Source organism: Lacerta agilis, chromosome 2, assembly GCF_009819535.1.
Source record: "Lacerta agilis isolate rLacAgi1 chromosome 2, rLacAgi1.pri, whole genome shotgun sequence".
In the NCBI taxonomy this organism is placed as follows: Eukaryota; Metazoa; Chordata; class Lepidosauria; order Squamata; family Lacertidae; genus Lacerta; species Lacerta agilis.
Window position 1 is genome coordinate 80,286,104 of NC_046313.1, and position 25,528 is coordinate 80,311,631.

Sequence of the window (25,528 nt, forward strand, 5' to 3'; positions counted from 1 at the left end):
ATAAATGGGTCTGCCTCAAGTAGGAAGAGGTTTTCTGGCACTGTCTTGTAGTGTGCAGAGCTGGTTTCAACAAGCCAGGAAGTCTAGGTTAACTGTCATTTCTCTGTACATCCAGTCCAGGAAACTGTGGTTAATAACTCCCAAACAAGCTGTAGCTTCATTTCTGGCTTCTTTAGAAGTCACTAACCATGGTTTCCTGGTTTATTGATTGTCTTATTCATAAAGATCTAGGCAAGAAACACTAATGGTGAAATCCGGTTCACCACCATTTTGCATATCCTGAAAGGCCAGCTTCCATGTGAGCTCACTAACTTGAAACTGTTCCAGTGAAGATAAATGTACTCGCTTTGCTGAGCTCAGTTCTTAAACTAAATACTTACCTCAGTGAGTACTGGTAACAAATAGGAAGTATTTGTCAGGCATTTTGTCATTTAAAATTTGTCGTTTAAAACTTTTTAGGAGCACAGAGTGCCATTACGGCTACTGCTTCTGAAGTGTTTTGGAGCAATGTGCAACTTGGATGCTGCTATTATCTCTGCTCTGGTGAATTCGGTCCTGCCAATGGAGCTAGCTCGAGACATGCAGACTCATACCCAAGGTAAGGCAAGCTTATAAAATGGCTTTTGCTACATCTCTGCTGCTTGTCATGGAGATCTTGAGGTGGTGGTACAGTATTATTATTATTATTATTATTATTATTATTATTATTATTACTACTACTACTACTACTACTACTACTACCACCACCACCACTACCCACTCACCCATCTGATCTGAATGGGTTTTCCCAGCCATTCTGGGCAGCTTGTGAGGTTATGAAGATTGGGCATCCAAAATAATTGTTACAGGTATTTGGACAGCAATCTAATCCACCATTGCAAGAGTCTCTGAGATGGGTGTTAGTAGGAAATTAAGAATGATGGGCACAGTCAAGTTTTGCCACCAAGTTGAAGCAGATAATGGCTGAGGCTGGACTATAAACCGGAAGAGAAGAGAGTGAGGGGAAAGTAGATCTGAAAGTACATTCTCTTACCCATATCCTTGATTAATTGCCTGGCATTTCTTCCATGCTTCTACATCCTTGGAAATCCTGTTGCAAGCTGAAGAAGCAGCTCACGATAGCCAAAGAGAGAGTGCTTGAGTTTTAGTTTGGGTTTTGCAAGCATCTCCCAGGTAGCTGAGTGAGTAGTTAGGTGCTGATCTAAGTGTTTTGAGTTTACTGGCCTCCTTCTAAATGATCATTCAAGTTTCCATTTCCCCAGCTAAACTCTGCAAATCTTGCTCATTCTGAATTGTCATGAATTTGGGCCCCTGGTTGAAAGTTCTGTTTTGAGTATTTGGCTTCACTAGGATTTTATTTAAGTGACTGCATGTCTCCCAGGTAAATCTTCAAGTGGCTCAGAAGATGGCTTGGATGAGTTTGGAGACAATTGATATAGGTTTTTTTGGGAGGATGATACCTTGACCTTTCTATGAGGGAAAGTGTGTGTAAATCTTGGGGAAGGATGGCCTTGTGTATTTCTGATTTAGAAATGAGGGAAGAGCAATAGCATGATGATATGGCTGTGGTACTGGGGGGTGGTGAACTGCAGTTTTAAAACGGGCGGTAGATCTTGATCTCATGGGTGAACTCGTGTGATGCCACGTCTTTGAAAGCAAAGTTTTGCAGAAGAAAAAGATTGGAAGTGCTTTCATTAGACAGAGAACATTTTTTATTAACTAGGTTTAGCAGAGACAGCTACTTCTGCTCTTCGATATGTATAAAATATGCAGCAGGCTGAATAAATTAATTCTGCAGTTTGTTTATTGCTGCCAAGTGCCGATTTAAATCTCTTGGCTTTCTGTCTGTTCCATGGCTTTGATGGGCAATGCATACATATCTCGGAGAAAGAAGCCCATGGTGTCTTTCTAGTGGGCTATATCTTGCTTCCTTTTACCTTTTTATATTCAGCTGTTGAACATGGAATAGTTAAAAAAAAAAGAGTTGCTGTCTTTGACTTAGCGGTGTTGTCACCTGTTGCCATCTAGTACACTGGCGAAAGAATGAGAGTTTTATTGGGATTTAATGGGCTGTTTGATTTTTTAAAAAATCAGTTAAGTATCCCTTAAAAATTATCTGGCTTAGTAACACACACACACACACACACACACACACACACACACACGTGCTGCAACAGACAGCCACCATGGGAACTAGTTTAATTACAACTCTGAAACTAACACAAGCGCACATGATATACCCTTAATCTTTTAAAACTGAATCCATAATCCACTATCAAACATGGCATTAACAACCTACTTTTCTATACAAATGAATAACCCTTGAAGGTAGGCATTATAAATGATGATTATATGACTACCCATATTTGCATCCCATCCTCTGACTGAGCTCAGGGTGGTGAGCTACCTGTACAGGTGAACTACCTCACTTTATCCTCATAGCATACTAGTGAGAGGTTAGACAGAGGGTGTTAGCTGTGTAAGCTTAACTCTGATCTTCCCAGAACAAGTTCAGCGCTAACCTTTGCACCCCATAGCCTCCTGTGATACAATCCTATTCAGGTCTTCTCAGTAGTAAGCTCCTCTGAGTTCAATGAGACTTCCTCTCATCCAGGTGAGCATAGGATTGCAGCCTTACCAGCTCTGGGTGGGATTCAGCTGCACAGCATACATTCGCACAAGCATTTCAGCTTGCCATACAGAACACACACACACACACACACACACACACGGTGTAGCTATATACAGTGGAACCTTGGTTGTCGAACGTAATCCATTCCGGAAGACCGTTCGACTTCCAAAACATTTGACAACCGAGGCACAATGGGCAGTCGGAAGATTCCATTGAGAAACGTGTCTCAGAAGCCGTTCGACTTCCAAGGCACGTTCAAAAATGAAAGCAATTACTTTCGGGTTTTCGGCGTTTGAAAACTGAAACGTTTGGCTTCCGAAACACTCAAAAACCGAGGTTCCACTGTATCTAAAATGAGGTTTGCTGTCAGACACCCCAAGGCTTCTGATAAAGGATTTGGAAGCTTAATGGCTTTAATCTAGAGTTATGGGTTAAAGGGAAGAACCGGACATTTACCAAACGGGTGCAACGTAGCCGTGGTAATGAGAAACTGTGTTCCGTCTGTCTAGGGTGCAAACAGATCTGTTCGATAAGTCTGAACAGAGGCTCACTACTCGGTTTCTTTGAAGAACAAAACTTTGAAGAGAATGCGTTGGCCATCCTTAAGAAAACCGCAGTTCTGTTTTGTTTCATTTGTCGCATTCAAAAGCCATTTGAGGGGCACACTCGAGCGCTATGCATAGGGTAAGATGGCCTTTCCTCAGTGCAAGCAGCAAACAAGAGAGAGAGGATTAATTAAAGCCAGCAGAAGCACAGGGTAGGCTAGACAGACAATATGAATGCCCTGCGCTTGATCGGATGCAACTCTTAAGCCTCGCTGAGCTGCAAGGGGATGAGAGGGAATGCCAGGCTGCCGTTATCTGCATACAGATAGCCAAGATTGTTCTGCCCTGAAGGTATAAAAAAATCCGACAGTCACACTTAACACAAACAAAATGGGAAAACTACAGAGCAGAGCTAGCATGGGGAGCAGGCAGGCGATGCGTGTTCTTGAGTGGGTGGGATGGTGATCTGGGAGATGGCAACTGGCTTCTCACGCAACGACCCGGCTATGCTCTGTGATACATTCATTCATTCCCTGTGTTGCTGCAATGCAAATATGATCCGGCGTGCACTTTATACTTGTTATGCTTATAGATGTCTGAGCTTTCTCTTTATCACAGCAGTTTATTGATTGTCCACAGTGTCTGAAGTTGTTAGCATTTTTATCTTGGCAAGCAAAAGTCTCTGTAAGGCTGTTTATTTCTCCTGGTTAAGATGGCAGTACTTGAAGTTGTAGTTCTCATCGTTCACTCTAGCAGGAAGCTTGCCTGGATTTCAAGGTTAGCCCTAGCTTGCTGGCATCTAAAAATAAACTTTCGGCTCCATACATCACTAATTTATAAGTTCGTCTACAGGCAGATGTTTTTATTCTATACTCAGTGTTTCTCACAAATGGATTCCTTTCTTCATCTACTGCTTGGATAATTCAGAGTTCATTTGGGTGCCCTTTTAGACCTCTAACTTGTCTTTGCTGGGGGCGCTGAAAAAGGTCTTTTTTTGTCTCCCGTTTCTTCTTCCCTCCTACAAGCCCATCCTGCCAGATCTGTGTGGTAGCACCTGCACAACCTGGCCAGCCAATTTAGCTGTCACCAGATGTCCAGACCATGTTCTTCTGGTAGCTGCCCTGGGCTGTTGCTTTGTGATCTCCCTACAGATAGTACCTTCCAATCTTCTAGAGTCAGCCTCTGGCTTTGTGGCCAGTAGTTGCTTCCTGGTTAGTATTAACTAGCTTTTGTGCAGTTGCGCCCTAACAGTTTTGTTTTTCAATTCTGCACACTTCAAATACAATACAAATGAGCTGCTAGGGGAAGAGACCATAAGGCTAGATTATAAATATTACATACGCTTTCGTTTGACTGAAGCATCTGCTTCTGGAAAGATATTCTGCCCCATGCCCTCCTGTCACGTTTATTTTCAGCTTGAGCATCTTCTATCCCCACCCAGCACATCTGAGGAGCGTTCATCTTGCGCACACACTATTGCTCTTGTGTTAGCAATGGCAGACCTTGACAGATATGTGATTTTGACAGCCAAAACTATCCAGCGCTTTCCCTTCGTGTCAGTTACCAGTTCATTTGAAATAACACTTCACAATGAAACAGGACTGATCACCGAGACAATGGAAAAGTGCCAAGGGGCAGTGAATACTTTGCCACCGGTCCATGTCAGCCATTTCTTTCTTTCCAGGGGCCATTTTGTGCAACAGTGCTCAGATGATTTCTTTTTCCTTTTTTGCTGTTCCTGTCACAAAACTGTAAACAGATTCTCTCATGAAAAATGACCTTGAGTGTTGGAGTGATAGAGGCATACTTTGTTGCTTGGAACTTGGGAATCGAGGCTGATCTGTCTTCTGATAGACTGCAGAGCATCTAATCCCTTTTGCGGATGGCAAAGAGCAGAGCAATCCATGCCAACTCTCAGGCGGCTGGGGATTGTTGTCAAGCCAGAAGCAAGCGTTCCATTGGATCCTGCCTGGTGCTTAAAGAGGAATACTGGAGGCTAAAGCTCTCTGCATGGATTCTGGATGCTTTTGATGAAATAATGCTTTCCCCTTGTGCTGATGCAAGCACCTTGGCTGCTGTCCAACTTTTTCTGCTAGATGCTTCTTGCCCCTGGACAGCCACTTTCCTGTGGTGCTTCTAGCCTGCAAATCTTTTCCACATGGTATTTTTTGGGGGGAAGCTTATTATAAGACGCAGCAAGGCAGTATTAACTAGAACAATTGTGTTTATAATCCACTCCTGTAATCAACTGTCCCTTGTCATTGCTACATAGACACACAACACTGCTGTCAGTTCTACATTTTTGTTTTGCTCTCTCCTTTTTTTATGAGTTTCACTTTTCGAGCCCTTCCAAAGTCCTAATCTTCCTTTGTTGCATTTGTGGTCCAGAGGATTGGCTTTGTGGTTAAGTTCAGAAAACATTCAAGTTGACTCAAAACTCTGCAGTTTTCATTTCCTCTGCCCTTCATAAACTGGCCTCAGCTTTGTGTGTAGTGTCAGTCATCAGAGGTCCCCCCTGGTGAATTGCAGTACTGTGTCTTCAAAGCGAATTGGGTTGAATCATGGTTTTTTAGTCTTCCTAGAGCTACTGGTAACCCTTTTCCCTCCTCCTTTAATATGCCCAGGATAGAAAAGGGACTGGTCACATTTGCTAAGGACGCACCATTTTACCATGACTTAAGAGAAATGAACTAGGTGCTCAGAACAAATCTTAAGGTTTTGTATCAATGAATTTAGCATGCAGTGAATAATTGAATTAGCTTGCATATTGCATTCGGCCTCTAGCATTCCAGATATATTTCCTACAAATCTTTAATTGCCTTAGCTCTTTTCATTCCTCTGTGAGTAACTGCTACTGGATACAATACCAGAGAAAATGGTAGCAGGGGCCAGCGCCAGCTTTTACGTTGCCACTTGCCACTGGCCACTGCTGCCCAGTGCAAAACCAATGCACATGCTACAGTGATGTTTTGATATCATTAGAAGGCCCATCAGCCCCAAATAGTTCCTTGCCTAGAATCCACATACACTGGTGGGCTTGCTATTTGAATAGCAGAGATCCTATACAGCAGAACATGTTTCATTGTTCTGCTCTTTCCTTGTTTTAGTTTTAGGGTGCTTTTGAGTTGTTGACATATTGTTAGATCATGTATCGTTTCCCCCAGTTTCTTTATCCTTTCTCTTGGCTAACTGGGGCTTCTGTTCTTTGACTCCTTTCCCAGGCAGCCAAAGGCCTTCTCCCAGGCAGCCAAAGGCCTTCTCCCAGGCAGCCAAAGGCCTTCTCTCTCCCAGGCAGCTGCACCCATAAACAAAGCTGATGGCGTCTGGACACGAGAGTTTTCTCTCGGATGACACATTTGCTGATAAAAGAACAGAGCGAGGTGCATATGAAACATTGGCGCTCTCTAACCTGTTCTGGAGCTTCAGAAAACCTGTGTCCAACCCTGCCACAAATTCTTAAGTTCATCTGCCTGACTAGCGGTCACATCTAATGGAAGGGGATAGTTGTACCAGATGAAAGTTGGGACCCACCCGGGAAACAAAACATGTTGAGAAAGAAATTGACAAATCCACACTTTCGAAGTCCAAGTACTTTCCTGCTAATCATCACATACAGTAGAGTACATAACCCAAGTATTGGCCTATACAGAAATGAGCCAACTTTTACTGGGTTATTCATCGCTGCACATAATAACTAGGCTGTGTAAACCTCTCCATGCTTTAATGATCTCTTGTAAACAGTGCAGTGCATATTTCATTGTGGCCATATGCCCTATCATGTGGCGTTTCTTATTTAAACCCCTACTGGAACATGCCAACTAATTAAGATTCAGGAAAGGCAGTGGCTGTGATTCTGTGGAGCGCTCATGTATAGATGCTGCCAGTGAAAATTGTGCTATACTAGCAGGCTGCAGGACAGGTTGATGCATGAGGTACAAATGTGCACTGGAAAGGAAGCGAAAACGCACACCTGGAATAGCCTGAATCTCAGGTGACTTGTAGCCAAACAATTGCTGATTTATAGGAAAGAAATGTGTTCTACAGGAACAGCTGTAAAACAAAAAACAAAAAAACCACCAAACCAAGCTACAATATATGTGAGATCTTGAAATACTATTTGTGGTAGGGGAAGCTGTTTAACCCAGATTTATTATATTTTTAAAATTGTCCTGCTTTTCTTTCACTTAGGAGCTCAACACAATTAACAGCAAAGCATACAAACAAATCCATATACAAAGGGCAGAATTTAATGTGTGAGCAAATTTCCAATTGTACCCTTTCCCTCTTCCCCCTTTGCAGCTCCTCCCCCACTATCCCAAAATCTGTTCCAGAGGCTCCCCATACCTTTTGGAGAAGACTCTGAGGTCTGTGGAGGGCTCTGGGAAGTGGGGTGGGGAGAAGAGTGATGAAATTCCTCTGGGCAAGCAGAATTCTGTTCTTCCCCAGCACAGCATTTGATACTGTGCCGCACCCCCTGTTTTATTAAAAAGCAATCAAATCAGAATTTAATACTACAGTAATACAATTAGCAGTCAGAGAAATAGGAGAAGAGGTCCTGTCCTGATGTGTATCAGTAACTAGTTAAATCAGGAATTTTTATTAAATCCATTTTTCTTTAAATGTGTGCTCTAATGCCTTAACTAAGCTTGTTTTTCCTTTGAAAAGCAAGTTTTTCCTCTACAGTGAACTTCATTTTTGTAAAATTTACTTCCGGGTTTGGTCTAGTCAATTTCACCAATCTGAAATGTATTGGGCAAGAGGTGATTGGAATTAGGAAATATGAAAGCAGGGAATGAATAGACTCTTTCCTCTACTGCTGATTATGTTTGTGCTATTAGAGCCAATGGATGGAGGCACCCTTTGCAGTAAGGAGTAAGTCACTACCATTTTGCTCAACAGCAGGGGTGGCTAATCTGTCACTCAGGTGTTGATGGGCTACAACTCACATCATCCTTGACCATTGGGGCTGGTGGGACTTGGAGTTCAACAACATCTGAAGGGCCACAGATTTCCCATCCTTGCCCTGCGGAAATCAAACTCTGTTGCCTTAACCAGACAGAATGGATAGCTGAAAGTTCAGTTAGAATTAACATAGAACAAGGAATGTAGAAAAAAGAAAAACCCAGCAGACATGGAGCTTAGCCCTTGCCTTTTGCAGTGACATGCTGGTCTTTGGACCAGAGATGAGGAAACTGTGGACCTCCAGATCTTGTTCAACTCCAAGTCCCATCAGCCTTGGCCAGCATGGTATGGGGGCGGGGATGGTGAGAATTATATAGCAACATCTGGCAGTGGGCAAATTCCCTGTATTTAAACTTAACAGTATGCAGCTCTTGCATACTCCACTACAAGACTCAAGACTTTGTTGACGGTATCAAATATCGAGAGAAATGTACCATATTGGCCCAAATATAAGCCACACTTTTTTCCCAAATTCAACTGTGAAAAGTTAAAATGCGGCTTAAATTTGTGACCTTACAAAAATTGGCTGTTATGATATTGTTGCTGAAACAGACATAATGGTAAAACGGAAGGGGTGTGAGTGCCTGCGGAATTTTAAGGGAGCAGCTTATATTTGGGTATTGTCTTTTTCCCCTCTCCCCCCTTGAATTTTAAAGGTGCGACTTATATGTGGTTGCGGCTTATATTCGGGCCAATACAATATCTGTTTAAGAGCCGGAAATGTAACGCATATCTTCTGATCTGCTGCATCCATTGTATAATCTATTTTTCTGTCTTGACTTGTTTCAGTGCAGCAGAAATTTTGCCTTAGGGAAAAAAGAGGGCAGACCTTCAAGCAAGGCAGCTGCCTTCCTCCAATGGCTGTTCTAGACGCTTGCCATGTCTAGATCGCATGAGCATGTGCCCTGGCGCTGGTGTAACTAAACTCACGGCTTTCTTTTCCAGACCATCAGAAGATGTGCTACTCTGCTTTGGTGCTGGCTATGATATTCTGTATGGGAGAACCGCTGCCATATCATCACTATGGTGAGAAAAAGCTCCACCGCAGGGGGTGGATGGCAACCTGCCACTGAGCAGAGGATTTCTGCAGTTTTTTTAACCTATAATTAAAGAGAGACAGCTTGATCCGAGATTGCTCTCCACAGTCTGGGAAACAGCTCACCAAAACGCTTACAGGGAATATGAGAACTGGATGGAGCCCAGATGAGTGAAAACTTGCTTGGTCTTCCCTTCAGAACTGTGTGTTGAATTCAGCTTCCCCGAGATCAGTCAAGACAGGGCAGCCTGTCTTTCTTATTAGCTGATAAATCGTCCTAAGCCTTCAACTCCGTCCTTCCACAGTCTATTTCATTTATACCCCACCTAGCAGTTCAAAAGCATGTCAAAGTGCAAGTTGATAAATAGGTACCGCTCTGGCGGGAAGGTAAACGGCGTTTCCGTGCGCTGCTCTGGTTCGCCAGAAGCTGCTTAGTCATGCTGGCCACATGACCCGGAAGCTGTACGCCGGCTCCCTCGGCCAGTAACGCAAGATGAGCGCCGCAACCCCAGAGTCGGACACGACTGGACCTAATGGTCAGGGGTCCCTTTACCTTTACCGTTACCTTTACCTTTACCTTTCCTCCAAGGAGCTCAAAGTAGCATACATAGTTCTCCTCCTCATTTTATCCTCACAACAACCCTGTGCAATAGGTTATGATGAGAGCAGGAGAGACTGGCCCAAGGTCACCCAGTGAGTTTCATGACCGAGTGGAAATTTGAATGCTAGTTTCCCAGATCCATGCCAGAAATCATGTCCCCTGTGGAGTCTCTTTTTTAAAAAAACACAGAACAAAAACATTTCTAAACATATTTTATTTTGCACAGAGCACCTCAATTCCCAGTTTGTCCAGTTTCTGTTGGATGTGATTGAAGATGGGTTGCCATCAGACACCACAGACCAGCTGCCTGACCTGTTCATTAATGTTCTTCTTGCTTTTAACCTTCACATTCCAGGTGAGTAATAAAAGTTTTCCCAGCTGAGACGATGCCAAGGTTTGCAATGAGCTGTGGAAGATCCTTCACTGTACTTTGTTTAAGTTGCAAGAAGCATCTGTCTGGGTTTTGGAATGGGTAAGATATAGATTTAAATAAGACACTTGGCCATACTCTACAGGTGGAAGGGGAGCAGATTTACATTTCTGAAAATATGAGCTCAGGCATTATTAAGGGAGATTTAAACTGCTTCTGGACTTGCCAGCAAGCTCTCATTTCTGCACCTCTTCCTCGAGAGGGAACACTTTTCTGCCAACTTGGTAAACATGGTTGGCAGTTTTCCCCTTGGAACTTTACACTGACCTATCAGAGCTCTCCTTTTGCACTGTGATTAGTATTTCCAATTGGCTCAGCAACATGCACACATCTTGGCACAATTCAGGATTAAATCCACAGTCACCTCCTTTCTAGCCAGTTCCATGGCCAACTCTTCTAGGGCACTGTCATTTGAGGTATCTAGAAATTTTGCCTCTTTGTCCGAGTCAGAACACACACTTGCCCAGTCTGTGTGAGGCAGATTGAAGATCGTGCTTCCCTGAAGGTATGTCTTCAATGCTGAATTAGTTTGAGGCTGGTATTGCCCGCTAGAATTATTCTGTGGATGAAGTTGTTCCATTGGAGAGTCCTAGTTTGTTTAGCACTGTGCCCTCTTTGATGTCCACAGTATGCCCTTCCCTGTATCCCTCCATTTCTCTTTCCACTTGGTTTCCTTTTTGCCCACTACATCTATGGCCCCCTTTTAAAAATGAACACGCCTGTTCTACTGTCTTGACTTGGAGGCTTCTATTGGTAGCATATAAACACCTATACGTGTTTCCCCCTACACCCTTTAGCTTCCTTGACTGGCTGTATGTTCATTGGTTAATATTAACCTGTCAATATTAACCTGTGGACAATCAAAAACAGTTTCATCCTCCTCCTCCCCCCCCTGCTTTCCCCAATAGGTAAAGTGTTTATGTGAGAACTGCACTTTCATAGTTCATAGAATCATAGAATCTTAGAGTTGGAAGAGACCACAAGGGCCATCCAGTCCAACCCCCTGCCAAGCAGGAAACACCATCAAAGCATTCCTGACAGATGGCTGTCAAACCTCTGCTTAAAGACCTCCAAAGAAGGAGACTCCACCACACTCCTTGGTAGCAAATTCCATGGCCGAACAGCTCTCACTGTCAGGAAGTTCTTCCTAATGTTTAGGTGGAATCTTCTTTCTTGTAGTTTGAATCCATTGCTCCTTGTCCGCTTCTCTGGAGCAGCAGAAAACAACCTTTCACCCTCCTCTATATGACATCTTGGAGTTGTGCTCCAAGAAATGTGGAGACTCAAAGCTGGGGTGCTGGGAGGAAATTCTGGTCTGAGACTTCGTTGTAACAAGTACTGGGTCCTTAGCAATGCATTTAACTGGGCATCTTCCTCCTTTCGGTGATTGGCAGATGTCCTGCTTATCCCTTGCTGTGCCTTTTGAATTTCATTAGCTGTAGAAGCATTGTAGGTTATTCCTTATAACGGTATTCTGCTGGGCAGCACTTTCTCCAGGAGTACTTGATCTCCCCTTGTTCCTGCCAGGCTGAGCCTTTTGGGAAGCAGCTTAACTTAGCCTTGCTGTTGGTGATTGCAGGCACTTTTTAATGTAATTTTTTGAGTGGGCAGTCATAAGCAGGTCAAAACACACTGTGGTATCAGGCTGCATCTTGTTAATCCTGAATATCTTGGCAAATTATTATGCTGCCATGTTCTCCTGGCCTTGCCTTAATTGCTTTCTGCTTTTGCATGGGATGCCTTTCCACCTTGGCTTCATGAAGTGGAGTGGATTAAGCAGCTATAAACGCATCCAGTAATTTGCCACATAGTAGTATTTAAGGGATAACATCATTAAGATACGGGTTATAGTAAAGTATGTGTGTGTTTGTAAATAAATAAATCTGTTGCATTATTAATCACCTAATAATGCATCTATTTTTTCTTCCCTTTTATTCATTACTGTTTTATTCTTTCAGTGCTGGCTAGTTTGAGTAATTACACTGTTTCACCTGACGGGCAGAGCATTTCTATGAATTATTTTGTGCCCACCTGGGGTACAGTGGGAAACTGGAACTTAGTCAAGAACTTGCAAACTAATGCTCAGCCTCTTTTTGGACTGCATTTCTTTTTATGTAGAAAAAAGTCTATGTCTTTCAAGCCGCCAGAGTGTGTAACGCAGAAAAGGCCACAAATTCTGCTTCTCTGAAACCCGTTCAATGTGTGTGTGTGTTGTCTTTGTCATGATGCTTTCTGAAATGTTACAGACATTTCCCGACATGTAGAGGTTTCTGCTGTTTTCTTCCCTGACGCACCTCTACCTTTCTGCTGTCTTGCTCTGATTTGCCCTGAGAGTGCCAACTAGTATTAGACACAGCATTCAGTATGTGCAGATGGAGGGAGCAGTAATGGAGGCAAAGAAATAACCATGGCAAGTTGAGGTCATTTGCAAATTGCAAGGGATGTCAAGACAGAATCAGTTGCCTTCTTCCATCCTTATGGGTTTCCCTCCCCACTTCATATATAGCCATATTGTATGGTTCTGAAACAAAAACAAATAAGCCCAAATTCTTATTATAACCATGTATCTTTTCCATCCTAGGCCTTCCAAAGCAACTTGCAGTTGAAAAAGCATAAATAATGTTTTTTTAAATAAAAAAAACCCATGTAAAAGCGGCAACACAATCTTAAGGAATAAAGCACAAAAACGTAAAATAAAACAGAACAGAAAGAAATCCTTAAAAATATTCCTCCCTACGCATGAATAGTAATGAGATTGTTGTCCATGAGACAAGGGGTGGGAGGTAGCTGGCGCAAAGTCAGGTGACTCAGACAGACCAATGGTAGTCCTGATCAGGCAGAGGCTATGGCATCTCAATGTTGTTGTTGTTTTAAAAAAATGATTTGCATTCTTCATTTGCTGCCTTCATTACAAGTTGTTCAGGATGGGAGTATGAAACATACAAAATTAAACTTAAACCAGACTGTGAAATATTAGCTTTTTCACAGGGAGGAAGGGAGCTGTTGACTACTTACTCCTGTCTCTTCCTCCTGCACTTCCTATGATAGCCATGCCCATGCTGTGTGATAGAATGGCATCAATTATGGAATGTGCAGAAATAGCGGTGGGCCTCCACTGCGTGGCATTGTCTGAGCCTCTTTCTGGCTTCTTCCCACCCCCTGCGGTGGTGTAGCGTAAGTAAGCTCAATTTTCTATATGGTTGTCTGAATAATCTTGGCTTCTTAGTTGAGCAGGTGTACTTTGCTGACTGGAGAGCAGGGAGCTTCACATTACCTAGCAAGACATATTTCTGCAGCTGAATTTTGCAGCATAAACCCTGATGACTATTTCAGGAGCAAGCTGTGAGCCCCTGTTTCGAAACAGTGCCTGACGCACCGACTAGATGCAAAACGCACACAGTAGAAATGAAGAAGTGTGCGTTGTATAAGTTAAACATTTGTTCTAGAATCTTCGACCAGATTTTGAATATGGGCTTCCATGGCTTTAATGCTTGATAATGGCTAGTAGCAAATTCAGTAGTTTCATGTATGAAAATAACAAAAAGCTATATATATATATATTAAGTAGTGGTACTGGTCCCCCCCCCCCCCCCGGTGTATAAAGTAATAAAGAAAACTAGTGTAAATGGAGGATACAGGTGACAGCCCAAAGATTGAGGGGGGAACACGTGTATAAAATGAAAATGGTATTTTTAACAAGCAAGTACATTACAACACCGGTTACATCATAACAAGGCTTCATACAGCAAGGGTTTCTCCGGATGACCTATTTCTTGCAGTCATCTTGACACGCTTACAGAAAGTTTATACAGAGGTTTATACAGTGTCAGCTGTTTACTGAACATTGGTCCTATTTGGTTTGCGGGGAACTGATATGACGGTGAACAGTCATCCTGATTTGCTTGCACTATGTCTTGTTACTTCATTTTATTTCATTTGTTTATTTATTTATTAAATATAATGCCCTTCATCCAAAGATCTCAGGGCAGTTCACAAGATAAAAATATAGGGTCAAAGAGCAAATAAATACAGTGGTACCTCGGTTTAAGAACAGTCCAGTTTAAGAACGATTTGGTTTACAAACTCCGCAAAACCGGAAATAGTGTTTTGGTTTGAGAATTTTACCTCGGTCTAAGAACGGAATCCAAACGGTGGACGGGCACCAGCGGCGGGAGGCCTCATTAGGGAAAACGTGTCCTGGTTTAAGAACAGTTTTGGTTTAAGAACGGACTTCCAGAATGGATTAAGTTCATAAACTGAGATACCACTGTAGTTTGAACAAAAATAAAACCATAAGCCGCACAAACACATTTCAAGGCCGTAGAATATTAATCAGCTTTACATCTAATATTATGAGAAATCGTGAACACCCTTTCCCTATCTACGTTCTCCACACCAAGCATAATTGTATACACCTCTGTCATGTCTCCTCTTACTTCCTTTTCTCTAAACTAAAAAGTCCCTTGCCTCCATTCCTTCAATAATTTTGGCGTCCCTTTTTATTGTGATCTTGCTTCAGCTCTGCAGTAACTGTACACAGCATTCCCGGTGGAGTCCCATCTTAGGCAACAGCATTATGATATTGATATGTTCGTGTTTGTGAGACCTGATGGATGGAAATGGGATGTGCATCCGGGTCAACAACACTAGCCCTATTCAGTCATTCTGCTTGGTCGCAAGCCTTAAACACGAGCAGGAACAAACATACTGAGCTCCACCGTTACCCATGTCGCTATCCCCATTGTGGAGGACGACTATGAAGCAGGGAGCCTCCTCTACTAATAAAAGATTCCCACACATTGTAGGCTCCTGAATAAGTGGCGTTCCGGTTGGCACAGAGACCCTCCACTTATAGAGAGAGACCCCACTTTGCACTGCGACACTCCAGAAGTTGGGGGTGGACAGTGGAGATGTGTCTTCCTCCCAGCTCTCTTTTTTCCATCACTGATAGGTATTGTAACTAAGCCAGTTATAGGCAGCTGGTCACTTCTAATAAAGCCTGTTTTATTTCTTAGTGCCTGAGCATAATGTGATCATGGTTACCGTGAGCAAGCACCCCAATGTCAAAACCTTCACAGAAAAGCTTCTTCTCCTCTTGAACCGTGCGGGTGAGTGCCTCTGCAGGTTTCTATTACTGTTTTGAGATAACGGCAGCACTAATGGCCAAGTAGATCTGAAGAGTGGCACCTGCTGACATTGCAGAGGAGGAATAATTGGCAAACAGTTTCTAAGCTCCCGTGAAGTTTTCTGCCTTTTAAAGTTTCTAGGCCAGGGGAGTCGGTTCTGCCTCTGTGGTATAAGGAGATTGACCTGCTGGAATGCAGGTAATTGCTCAGTTAGTTGCAGAACGGCATGCAGTGACCTTATCTGGCCAAGGAGCTGCATCCCAAGTTTGTAGAACTAGACAAAGCGCCATATGGAATGCAGCTCCCCCAACATCTTAACCATGGTGTCCTTAGAACTGTATTTTTGGGAACTGAATTTTTAATAGCTGTTTGCAATCACTTTGGGGTGTCTTGGTTGCGAAGCAGAATAAAAGTACAGTATAATACTTAGTGCAAAGCTCTGTGCAGCTGTTTCTCGGGGATTTTGAGATCTATATAACCAGGGGAGATGGTATTGAATAAAGGATCTGGTAGCTGATGTGAAATCCTAATAACCCTCCCCATTTCTTAAAAGCATACTTTCTAGCCTTGGTAGTCACTGTAACAAACCCAAGGGACCCCCCCCCCCCAAACTTTGTTTTGTATTTTGCTTCTGCTTTTCCCTTCCCTCCTTCAAAAGGATTTATGGTTTGACAAACTTGTCTTGTCATCAGCTTTGGATCTATACTTATTCTCTTTGTGCCCAGCCTCCAGTAATATTTTGAAACCAGGGTGTGTGAGTGGTTGTTTATGTCTCAACAACTGGATTTTCTTCCCCACTGGCACCCTCTGTGAACCAAAAACCTCCAGAGTCTAGCTTCTTAGGGGATCCTGTTGTGTTTTCTTCCTCCCCCACCCCACCAGCTTTTCAAGTAGCCCAACTATAGAATACTTTGCCAGTGTTGAGTCTGCTGTAGAGCCTATTGTAAAGCACTTCATTAAAGCAGGAGAACTTTTTCCCTACACCCTCTAATTCCCTAAGTATTCTATGCCTTCCTAACAAAGGATTGTGTGGACTAATGTCTTTCGGAGCATGAGGGCCCTTATTGTTTGTGTGTGTGTTCAAGCTCCCTTTACTTTGTTGATTTGCTCTTAAATGACTTCCTGTGTTTCATGCTTCTACTTTATTCCTTGGCTTAAGCCCTTTTACAGACTGAAAATGATGTTCTTAGCACACTGCAGGCTGTTTTTAGCTTTTGAATCTCCTTGCCTTGGCCTCCTTTCAGGTCCTTAGTTGTTGCTAGAGAGCCTACTCTTGACACCCGACTTTGAGTTTATTTCTCAAATGCCAAGACTTAAGCAAGGTTCTCCTTGAACACCTCCCTACAGCTACCTTCTCTGTCCCTTGTGCAGGAGTATATGTTCTGCACTTACACTTTTTCATGTACGGAGCAGCAGTGAAGTGGTCCATGGAAGAAGTGGGTGTCTTAGGCAGTAAGCTAAATGTTACAGTTGTATGACTCATGTGTCAGAATACAGTTTATGCCAATTTTCTATAAAGGGAGACGCTGATGGAGAATATAAGGCGAGGGTAATGCACTTGTGGAAAGCTTTCTCTCTCCTCCTAGGGCAGTGCTGCAATGGGGAGGAAAATCTCTCTGCTCTTCAAGAGACTGGTTTCTCTGCTGCTCAGAAACTAGCTAAGCCTCTCCGTCCACGCACATTGTGTATAAATTGCTTCCTTCGGCTAAAGGGAGGCTCATGTCTATGCATGTCACAACAAGCTTCTTTCTCTCTAACCTGTGATCAGATGACCCTGTGTGCATCTTCAAGCACCAGCCACAGCCGCCCCACTCCGTGCTGAAATTTCTACAGGACATCTTTGCCAGCAAGGACACAGCAAACATCTTCTACCACACGGACATGATGGTGTTGATCGACATAATTGTGAGGCAGATTGCAGATCTCTCCCCCGGAGAAAAGGTACTTACGGAAAGAAAAAGAAAGCCCTAGTCTCCTCTTCGGAAGTTTGAAAAAAGAGAGGCAGAACTGAACATGAGTGAAGATGTGGATGCTTCCTGGTGTGTGTCTGAATGGATAGGCAGCTCTTCCAGCTTGCAGGCATCTGCCACACACTTAAAAGCATATCTTCACATCCAGCAGGGTTAGAAAGATGCTTTTATTTAATTTTAAGAAGTAAAGCTCTTAAGAAGCCAAAAGGAACAGCCAGTGCTACAGCTTCTACCTTTTGTGGGTGGGGTTTGTATACAGGCCCTGAGGCTACACTTTCAGTATAATGAAGGTGCATCTCCTGGTAGCGATGGAATGCTAGAAGCACATTGTGCCAATGCTCTAGAACAGCAGTCTTCAACCTTTTCAGACCCAGGACCCATCTTCAACCCAAACATGCATTTGGGGACCCACTGCTTAAGTTTTCAGCCATATATTTGTGTGGTGGAAGCACTGCTGTTGTGACTCACCATACAACGGAATCCATTCCGGAAGCCCATTCAACTTCCAAAATGTTCTGAAACCAAAGCACGGCTTCTGATTGGCTGCAGGAAGTTCCTGCAGCCAGTTGGAAGCCGCGGAAGCCCCATCAAACGTTTGGGTTCCAAAGAACGTTCGCAAACCGGAACACTCACTTCCAGATTTGTGGCATTCAGGAGCCAAAACGTTCAACTTGCAAGGCGTTTGGGGTCCAAGGTACGGCTGTATTAGGTCCTGAACCACCTGTTGAAGACTAATGGTCTAGAGTCTGCATTTGCCTCCCAGAACCAATCCAACGTGCTCCTGTTTTGCAATGAAGTTCTAATGGGTTTGGGGCACTAATATTTCGGCATCTTGCTTCTGAAATCACTTTAATATCATCCTGATAGCATTTGTGCTCCAAAAGCTCAAATGGACACAAGGGTTGTGTTTTGTTCTAGTCTTCCCATTGCCAAACTACTTTTTCTAGTGATTCACTAAAAGCCTGAATTATGCATGCGTAAGATATATTTTTATATTTTGTAGTTGCAAAGACATCTGCTCTTAAAGCTGTCACCCATCTCAAACTTTTTCCGATAGGCTAGACTACAAGACCAATAAATATGCATGGCTGACAGTTTCTTTTCAGAGGAGGGCTTCTCAGTTCATTGGGCCTTTGGCCGGTCAAGGTTGGGGATTTTAGCTTTCTCTCTTTTTGGATTCACACAGTGAGCTTGAAACGTAGAGGTATGTTTCTCTGAAGTATTATCTACCATCTCCTTTCTCCCCTGTGTAAAGCAATGAGGCTGTATATTCTAGAGTCTGCATTCTTTCTGGCCAGGGTTAGTTGAGTAATTGTTCTCATCCCTGAAGCTGCTTGAAATGGAAGAGGCAAATCTAGCACTGGGATGTTGTTTATTGAGCCACTTGAGTCCGAGTCCAGTTGACTAGTATTTGAAAGCTATTCAGCTAATTTGATTGGTTGGCTAAATAGATTTCCAGAACTGCTCTGAAAGTGGGGGCCCCTACGGACCAATGGGGGAGAACAAAGATTGTGGAGGAATCTTTCACCTACGAGCCTATTCTGTTTGCAATTGCTTGTGCTGCAGTCTTGCACTTGACAAACAGATTGTTTTCCAATGTCTGTGGTTCCGCTTGTGTTTATCTTGCTGCTAAAGCCCTTTTCAATGTCTTCTGTTCCCACAGCTGCGGATGGAATACTTGTCTCTGATGCATTCTATCATCCGGTCGACGCCATACCTGCAGCACAAGCACCGTTACACTGACTTGCAGAGGACCTTGCAGCGCATCATGGTGGAAGAGGAGGAGAGTCAGCAGTGCCAGATGGACAAAATGATAATCCAAGAGATCTATAAGGAGTTTCCAGAAATATCTCCTGGAGACAGCTAACTGGTGCGGGGAAAAGACAGTTTGAGATAAGAACGCCTCTTGTGGTTGTATCCTTTCCATCCCTTTTTCCAGTACCACTCATACCTTATTATCCCTTCAGGTGAGCCCTAAGGTTTAAGTGGAGTGCCATAAGGCCCTACAGAAGAAATGTTCAGCATTTATGCAAGTCAGTGGGCAGTTAGCTAAAGTTGATTGTTTTCTGCCCACTTCTAAGGGGTGGGGCAAAACAGCTGGAGACAAAAGAGGTGTCTTCACAGATGGAGTGCTTTGACAAGTCTAGGAGAATATACCTCCCTAGCGACCTTTGCACAGGAGAGAGGGCAGAGGCCTGTGACCTTGAGGGTCTTTGAGCTGCACCTAAGATCCCAAAGCAAGAGGTCTCTGCTGTCAGCATCCATTTCCACCTGCATTTCTTGTCCTGCCGCTACCCAGTGGAGTAGGCCAGTGTTTGCGGCCAGCTTTTGTAACATCTCGTCTGCTGTGTCTAGTGCTCAAGTGCTGCAATCTAGCAAGGGAGCTGCTGCTTGCTACTCTCTTAGTCCTGTGTCCAGTAAGCCTTTCAGTCCTTTTTAAACCCCGCTGCTTGATCTCTGGGTTAGAGACCGGCTTATCTGGGGTCTAATACAAGTAAGCACCTGCTTCTCTTCCTGTTCTATGCCGTGGTGTTTGCGCTTGAATTTCTCGCCCATGGCGCCAGCAGAGAGATAACGATGGTCCAGGCAGCAGGGGTTCCTTTGACAGATCTTCTGCTTGGACTCACTGCTAAGGTGTGTCTTTTTTGAGAGTTGCTGCTTGTCTCCTGCAATGTACTGGCCTTGTTGCCTCTGGCACTGCACACACAAGGACCCATGTATCTGTAGATGGCAGTGCACGCTCTTCTCCCTCCAGCCTGGGGGTGTTTCTTGCCTTGAGCTTAATAGCAATTGGTTCTGCCTAGCTTTACCTTTTTATGTCCTGAAGGCTGCTTAAGCCTGGTATCTGATAGCTCTGCTCCTTAATATGCACAAATCGGGAGAGCTCCCTTTTCTTTATCTAATTCCTCCAGGTCTCCTGCAAAATGGATTTGCCTGCTTTTTCCTATTTAGATCTTTCCGACAGGCTCACATATTAATACGGGTCTGTAATATCTTAATAAACATGCACGCTGCCAAAGCTCTTTGCAGAGTGGGTAAACAAGAGCTTTGCAACCTTCAGTGTAGAAGTAGCTTGAATTAAAACTGGAAATATTTGGATAACCTCTAAACCTAATGTGAACCAAATAAATTAAGGAATTGCCTTGGGCCAGGGCATCTGCTTTGGTATGATGTCAGTGCCGGGAGCCTCTAGAATTGGCCATCAGGTTTGAGCTGGTGAGCAAAGTGTTAGTTTGGGGGTCACTGTCTGAGACGAGTGAACAGCCCTGTTTTTAAGTGAAATGTTTAAAATAAAAACTATTGTGGACATTGAAAGGGATTTGTACTTTCATAGAATCAAATAAACATAGTCAATGGATAAATATTTTTGTGTGTGTTTTAAATTTGATAGTATTTGCATATTCTGTATCAGTTGCCGGATATTGGAAGTGCCGTATTTTTCGGACCACAAGGCGCTCCTTGTTTTTAAAGGAGGAAAACAAGGAAAAAAATATTCTAACTCAAAACTGGCGGCGGCTGCAGAGGAGGAGAAAGCAGCTTTTGGGCTGCACATTCCTCCTCTGCAGCCGCCAGCGGCAAAGGGGCGGGGGGGACATTCCTCCTTCCTCCCCCGCCACTTTGCCGCTGGCTTTAAAGCCAGCTGGAGAGAAGGGGAGGACACTATAGCATCCTCCCCTTCTCCCCAGCTGGCTTTAAAGCAAGCGGGGGGAGAGTCGCCCTGACGCTGTGCACGGCGCTAGCGGTTCCCCCCCCCCCCACACACACACACACTTGATTTAAACCCAGCTGGGGAGAAGGGACAGACCTAGCATCCTCCCCTTCTCCCCAGCTGGCTTTAAAGCCATGGGGAGAGCCGCTGGCGCTGCCCATTGCCGCCCCCACCTTTCGCTGAACACGGCGAGAGGCGGGGGGCGGGACCAGCAGCCCGGAAGGAGCCCTTCCAGGCCGCTGGTCACGCCGCTGACACTGCCCCCACCTCCTGCTGAATGCGGGGGTGACGGCGGGTGGCATCCACGGTGGGAACAGCGGCCCGGAAGGGCTCCTTTTGGGCCACTGGTCACGCCCCCTGCCTTTCGCCGCGTTCAGCGGAGGCGGCAGAGGAGATGGGACCAGCGGCCCAAAAGGAGCCCTTTCGGGCGCTGGTCCCATCGCTGCCTTCGCACCATAAGACACACAGACTTTCCCCCTTCCTTTTTAGGAGGGAAAAAGTGTATCTTATGGAGCGAAAACAACGGTATGTTTTTACGAAGGGCAAGACAACACTGCAGAATTGCTAGCTAAAGCAGTCCGCACATGTCGCTAACGCTTTGTTTTATAGCCTTGGGCCTGGTGAGGCCTGGTGACTTCAAAACCTGGTTGCCCCCTGTTCTCCCTTGCCTGCTCCACTTCACTCCAAGAACCAGCTCAACAATGCAGATAAAGTGGACATCTGGGGTGTGTCAATGCAACAGGCACCCAGCCATACAAATAGGAGCACATGAACTTAGACCATTGCACTGCTTCTGGTGCGGCAGACTCCCAGTGTAAACGGAGAGAGTACCCTAGCATTCTCTGCAATTTGAGCAGGGACACATCTGCCCTGTCTAGGACAACCATATAATGCTTGCAATTCTCCCTCTCCCTGTCCCCACCTCAAGTATGGGAGGATGAACAAAATGAGAACCACCACTCCAACAGGATTCTATCCGTTTTATTTTAAGTGATTAAAAAAAACCTTGCAGCTTTCCTCCTCCACTTTGACATACAATTTTTGCCAAGGGAGGCGGGTACGAAGTACCAAGAGCAAATCGTGCAGACTGAGGGGGTTTCTGTTTGTTTGTTTGTTTCATCCCAGCAGTGAATGACGTAGGTGGCTGGCATTGAGGAAACTGCCAAGAGCTTCTGCAGCCCTGTGTGTTCATTTGATTATCTTAAAATGATTCAATTACAGTTGCTTCCCAGCTTTTGGAGTTTGGGTGATTTCAGCTAGTCAGTGAGAACAAATAAGCTCCAGGTGTCTTTACTATTGGTGGGGGTTGTTTAAAGCACCATCTTTTGCTTGAGAAGTGCATTAAGTGAGGTTAATTCAGCTTCTCTTCTCCAATCAGGATATCATGTCCAGTGCCAGGTTTATGTATAAGCTAAACAAGTTATAGCTTAGGGCCCCACTCTCTTGGGGGCCCCAAAAAATTTTAAAGGGGGAAAAACTGGATGCAGATTTCCAAAATATAAGATAAAAAACTAATAAAATAAAACCTACATACAGTTAGAGCTTAGTAATTATTTCACTATTAATATACTTCTTCTTAATTGTATTTCAGTTCAACAACTACTTTGATAAAATACATATTTTGTTATGTGCAAATGGCTTTAGATACCTATTAGGTCCATAAATTACCTTATAGCATATATTCAACACAAAAAACAGCGACAATCTGTTGTTGACAAAGGACAGCTGGACATATAAAGGGCCCCATTACCTTCAGTAGCTTAGGGCTTCATCAAACCTAAATCCGGCCCTGATCATGTCCTAGTGTGGTCAGATAATTGCTTCTCCCATCTTTGCAGATCATGAAGATGTCTTCTTTCTTCCTTGTTTCTTCAGAGATTAAAACCATGACTGACCACTCAGTGGGCACTCCTTCTGTGTGACATTAGAGCACTTAAATCAGGGATGGTAAACCTGTGGCCCTCCGTATGGTGTTGGACTGCAACTCTCATGATCATTATCTATGATGGCTGGGGGCTGCCACCCAACCCCCTCAAATATTTTATTGGGGGGACCGAAGGGACCTCGGTCGCTAGGAGTTGGCTCCTATGCTCCAGACTTCCTACCTAGTTCAGTATTTTGTGAAACGTTTTAGAACATCAAGAGGACATTAACTGAACACTTCATTCCTTGCTGTGCAGGCCAAATTTGTTGGGCTTATGAACAGCCTGTGCATGATAATACATCAAAATTAAGGTAGAGATAGATCTGTCACCCATGAATTGTATTTTGTCTGCATTTAAAATTGCAGACCATCACATTTTTGCTTGCAGGGCTGAATTCTTTTTTTTTTTTTTTAAGAAAAGCAATGCATGATGCCAGCAGCTACTGCTGACTGCTCCCTACACAATCTCTCTCTCTCTCTCTCTCTCATTGAAAATAGGTGTTGTGCAGTTATGCTTGTCTGCCAATCTCTGCTCTTCTGTGGCAGTGAAATAACTTCAATAAATTGAGAAGGAACTAATATCTCCAAGGTGCTCGATAAGGCCTTTCCAGGATATTGTACAAGGAAGATGAATAGCTTTTGCAAAGCCTTCCTCATATTGTGATAAGGCCCATTATGTAATAACGGTGTCCTATAAACTGAAGGAGACATCTTGTCAAAGAGTCTAATTGGAACGGAGCAGGCCTGGCATTTAATGAGATGCCTTTGACCCCTATGTCTGCCTAAACGCCTTTCCTAAAGGGGATAAGGGGAGGGGAATGCTATAAGCAGCCCCCTAGTAAGGCTATCTTTGCTCACTTTTGCATGTATGCCTTGTGCTGTACCCACTGTTGGCCCTAGAAATTTCAAAAACTGTATGTATTTTTGCTTTCATTTTTGACCCTACAGTAAGAGTCCCTTAATCAGTTTATACATTTACTTGATGTCTTGGTAGGCTTGGAAAAGGCGAAATGGGCAAGGTTGTTCCTGGTGTCTGCAGGAGGGGTATGCTACTCTGACAGTTTTGACAGCATGGGAGTGAATTGTTGGATGGTCTGCAGTGGGGGGATCAAAACTACATTTATGTATATCTGATCGTACAAGGATATTCCTACACAGGGCAGAAGAGAGGGTGTACATAAAACATTTTTTAATTCATTTTGCTAGCTGATCCTGGGTGATTGGCTCCCCCCCCCCCATACTATAGAAATGCATCTCCTCCGATCTGAAATTTTACAGATGAGCAAGATGTGTCTTTTGCTCACAAATTTCATGGAGGAATTCAGAAATGTGATGTCTCCCAGGCCCCTTAGTCCTTGTTCCAGTGATAATGTTTGGCTTTCCCTTCCCCCTCCCCCAGTTGGTATAATCTGCATTCATTTTTTTTACTTTGCATTTTCTGAAAGAGGCAACTCAGGAATTTAATCAATTCTTACTTACTAGAAAAAAATGGAAGTGGGTGCAGGATTAGCAACTAAAATTCTAGGTTGGAACTTACCAGGTAATTGGGCTTATTCTTTGAGTGTGCGTGCATGCACATGTCCGTGTGCGTGCAGTTTTTTTTAAAAAAAAAAAACACCTTGTACAATGATTTAAAAAATCTGACTATTAAGCAGTATATAAATACTTGAAATAAATAATAAATGTCATCTCTTTAAGAAACATCTCAAAAAGGAAGCCCTTCAGTGTTTTCTTGTTGCCAGAAGATTCACTAACATTGTTGAAAATGTATTTTTAACCACCTGTTGTTAAATAACAAAGCTGCTCTGGTAAGAGGGGGCAGTCCGTGTTTTGATTTGTTTGAAAGACACCTGCAGAATTGCAGACTTGGAAAGTTTGTAAAGCAAATTTTTATTTTTTAAAAAATTATATACGGTATATAAAAAGTAGTTTAAATTGTGATTTTAATGCAAACATAGTGCAGATGCCATTCATGGGCTGCTGCCAGGCTGACTCTATCTTCAGGTGAGATTCAGTCACATACTGATAAATTCAAGTTGCGCAATTATAGTGGGCTGGAAAGTCTTGCCCAACAAATGAATCAGAACAAAAGCTCATTAAATAGCCAGTGTTGTCTAAATTTCCTGCAAGAACATGTAATCTTGCAAACATATCATAACGAATGCTCAACGAACAGGTCATCTAGAAGTGTCCGTTGTCTCTCAAAGCCGAATCCACAAACCTTTACTGAACACAGAAGCTGAATGCTGCTCTTTCTGCAGAAAGAGAATCTGCTCAGTGCGGGCAACGTTATGGCTTAAATCCAACCAAGAGTTAGGCATGCATTGAGTTTAGTAGGCTTGAGAATGCCCCAAGCTGTGTTTGTTTTAGGCCTTTAAATATTGCCACAGCAGGTGTCCTATTATTTTACCCTGAGCTTAAAAATGGGGACCAGAAACTAGTAAGCCATCACAGCATCCAGGCCTTGCTTCAGAAGATGCTCTCCTCAACCATCCCTTGGCCACCTGCATGCACTCGCACTGCGGTGCAGCTAGAGCTCAATCTTGGGGCTGAAGTCCAGGGGTCTACAACTTGGAGGGGCCCCAAATGACCA

General features: G+C 43.7%; 1 protein-coding gene across 2 annotated transcripts in view; it reads left to right on the forward strand.

Moving 5' to 3' along the window:
- NCKIPSD (NCK interacting protein with SH3 domain) overlaps nt 1–20,664 on the forward strand; it is an 83,501-nt gene extending 62,837 nt beyond the window's left edge. For both annotated transcript variants that reach the window (XM_033141009.1, XM_033141010.1), the window contains 6 exons: nt 460–598; nt 9,085–9,165; nt 10,003–10,131; nt 15,222–15,314; nt 17,101–17,273; nt 18,966–20,664. In XM_033141009.1, the coding sequence (XP_032996900.1) occupies nt 460–598; nt 9,085–9,165; nt 10,003–10,131; nt 15,222–15,314; nt 17,101–17,273; nt 18,966–19,169 (819 nt within the window). In that variant the 3' untranslated portion in view covers nt 19,170–20,664. The remainder of the gene's footprint in view (nt 1–459; nt 599–9,084; nt 9,166–10,002; nt 10,132–15,221; nt 15,315–17,100; nt 17,274–18,965) is intronic.
- The last annotated feature ends 4,864 nt before the right edge of the window (nt 20,665–25,528 follow it).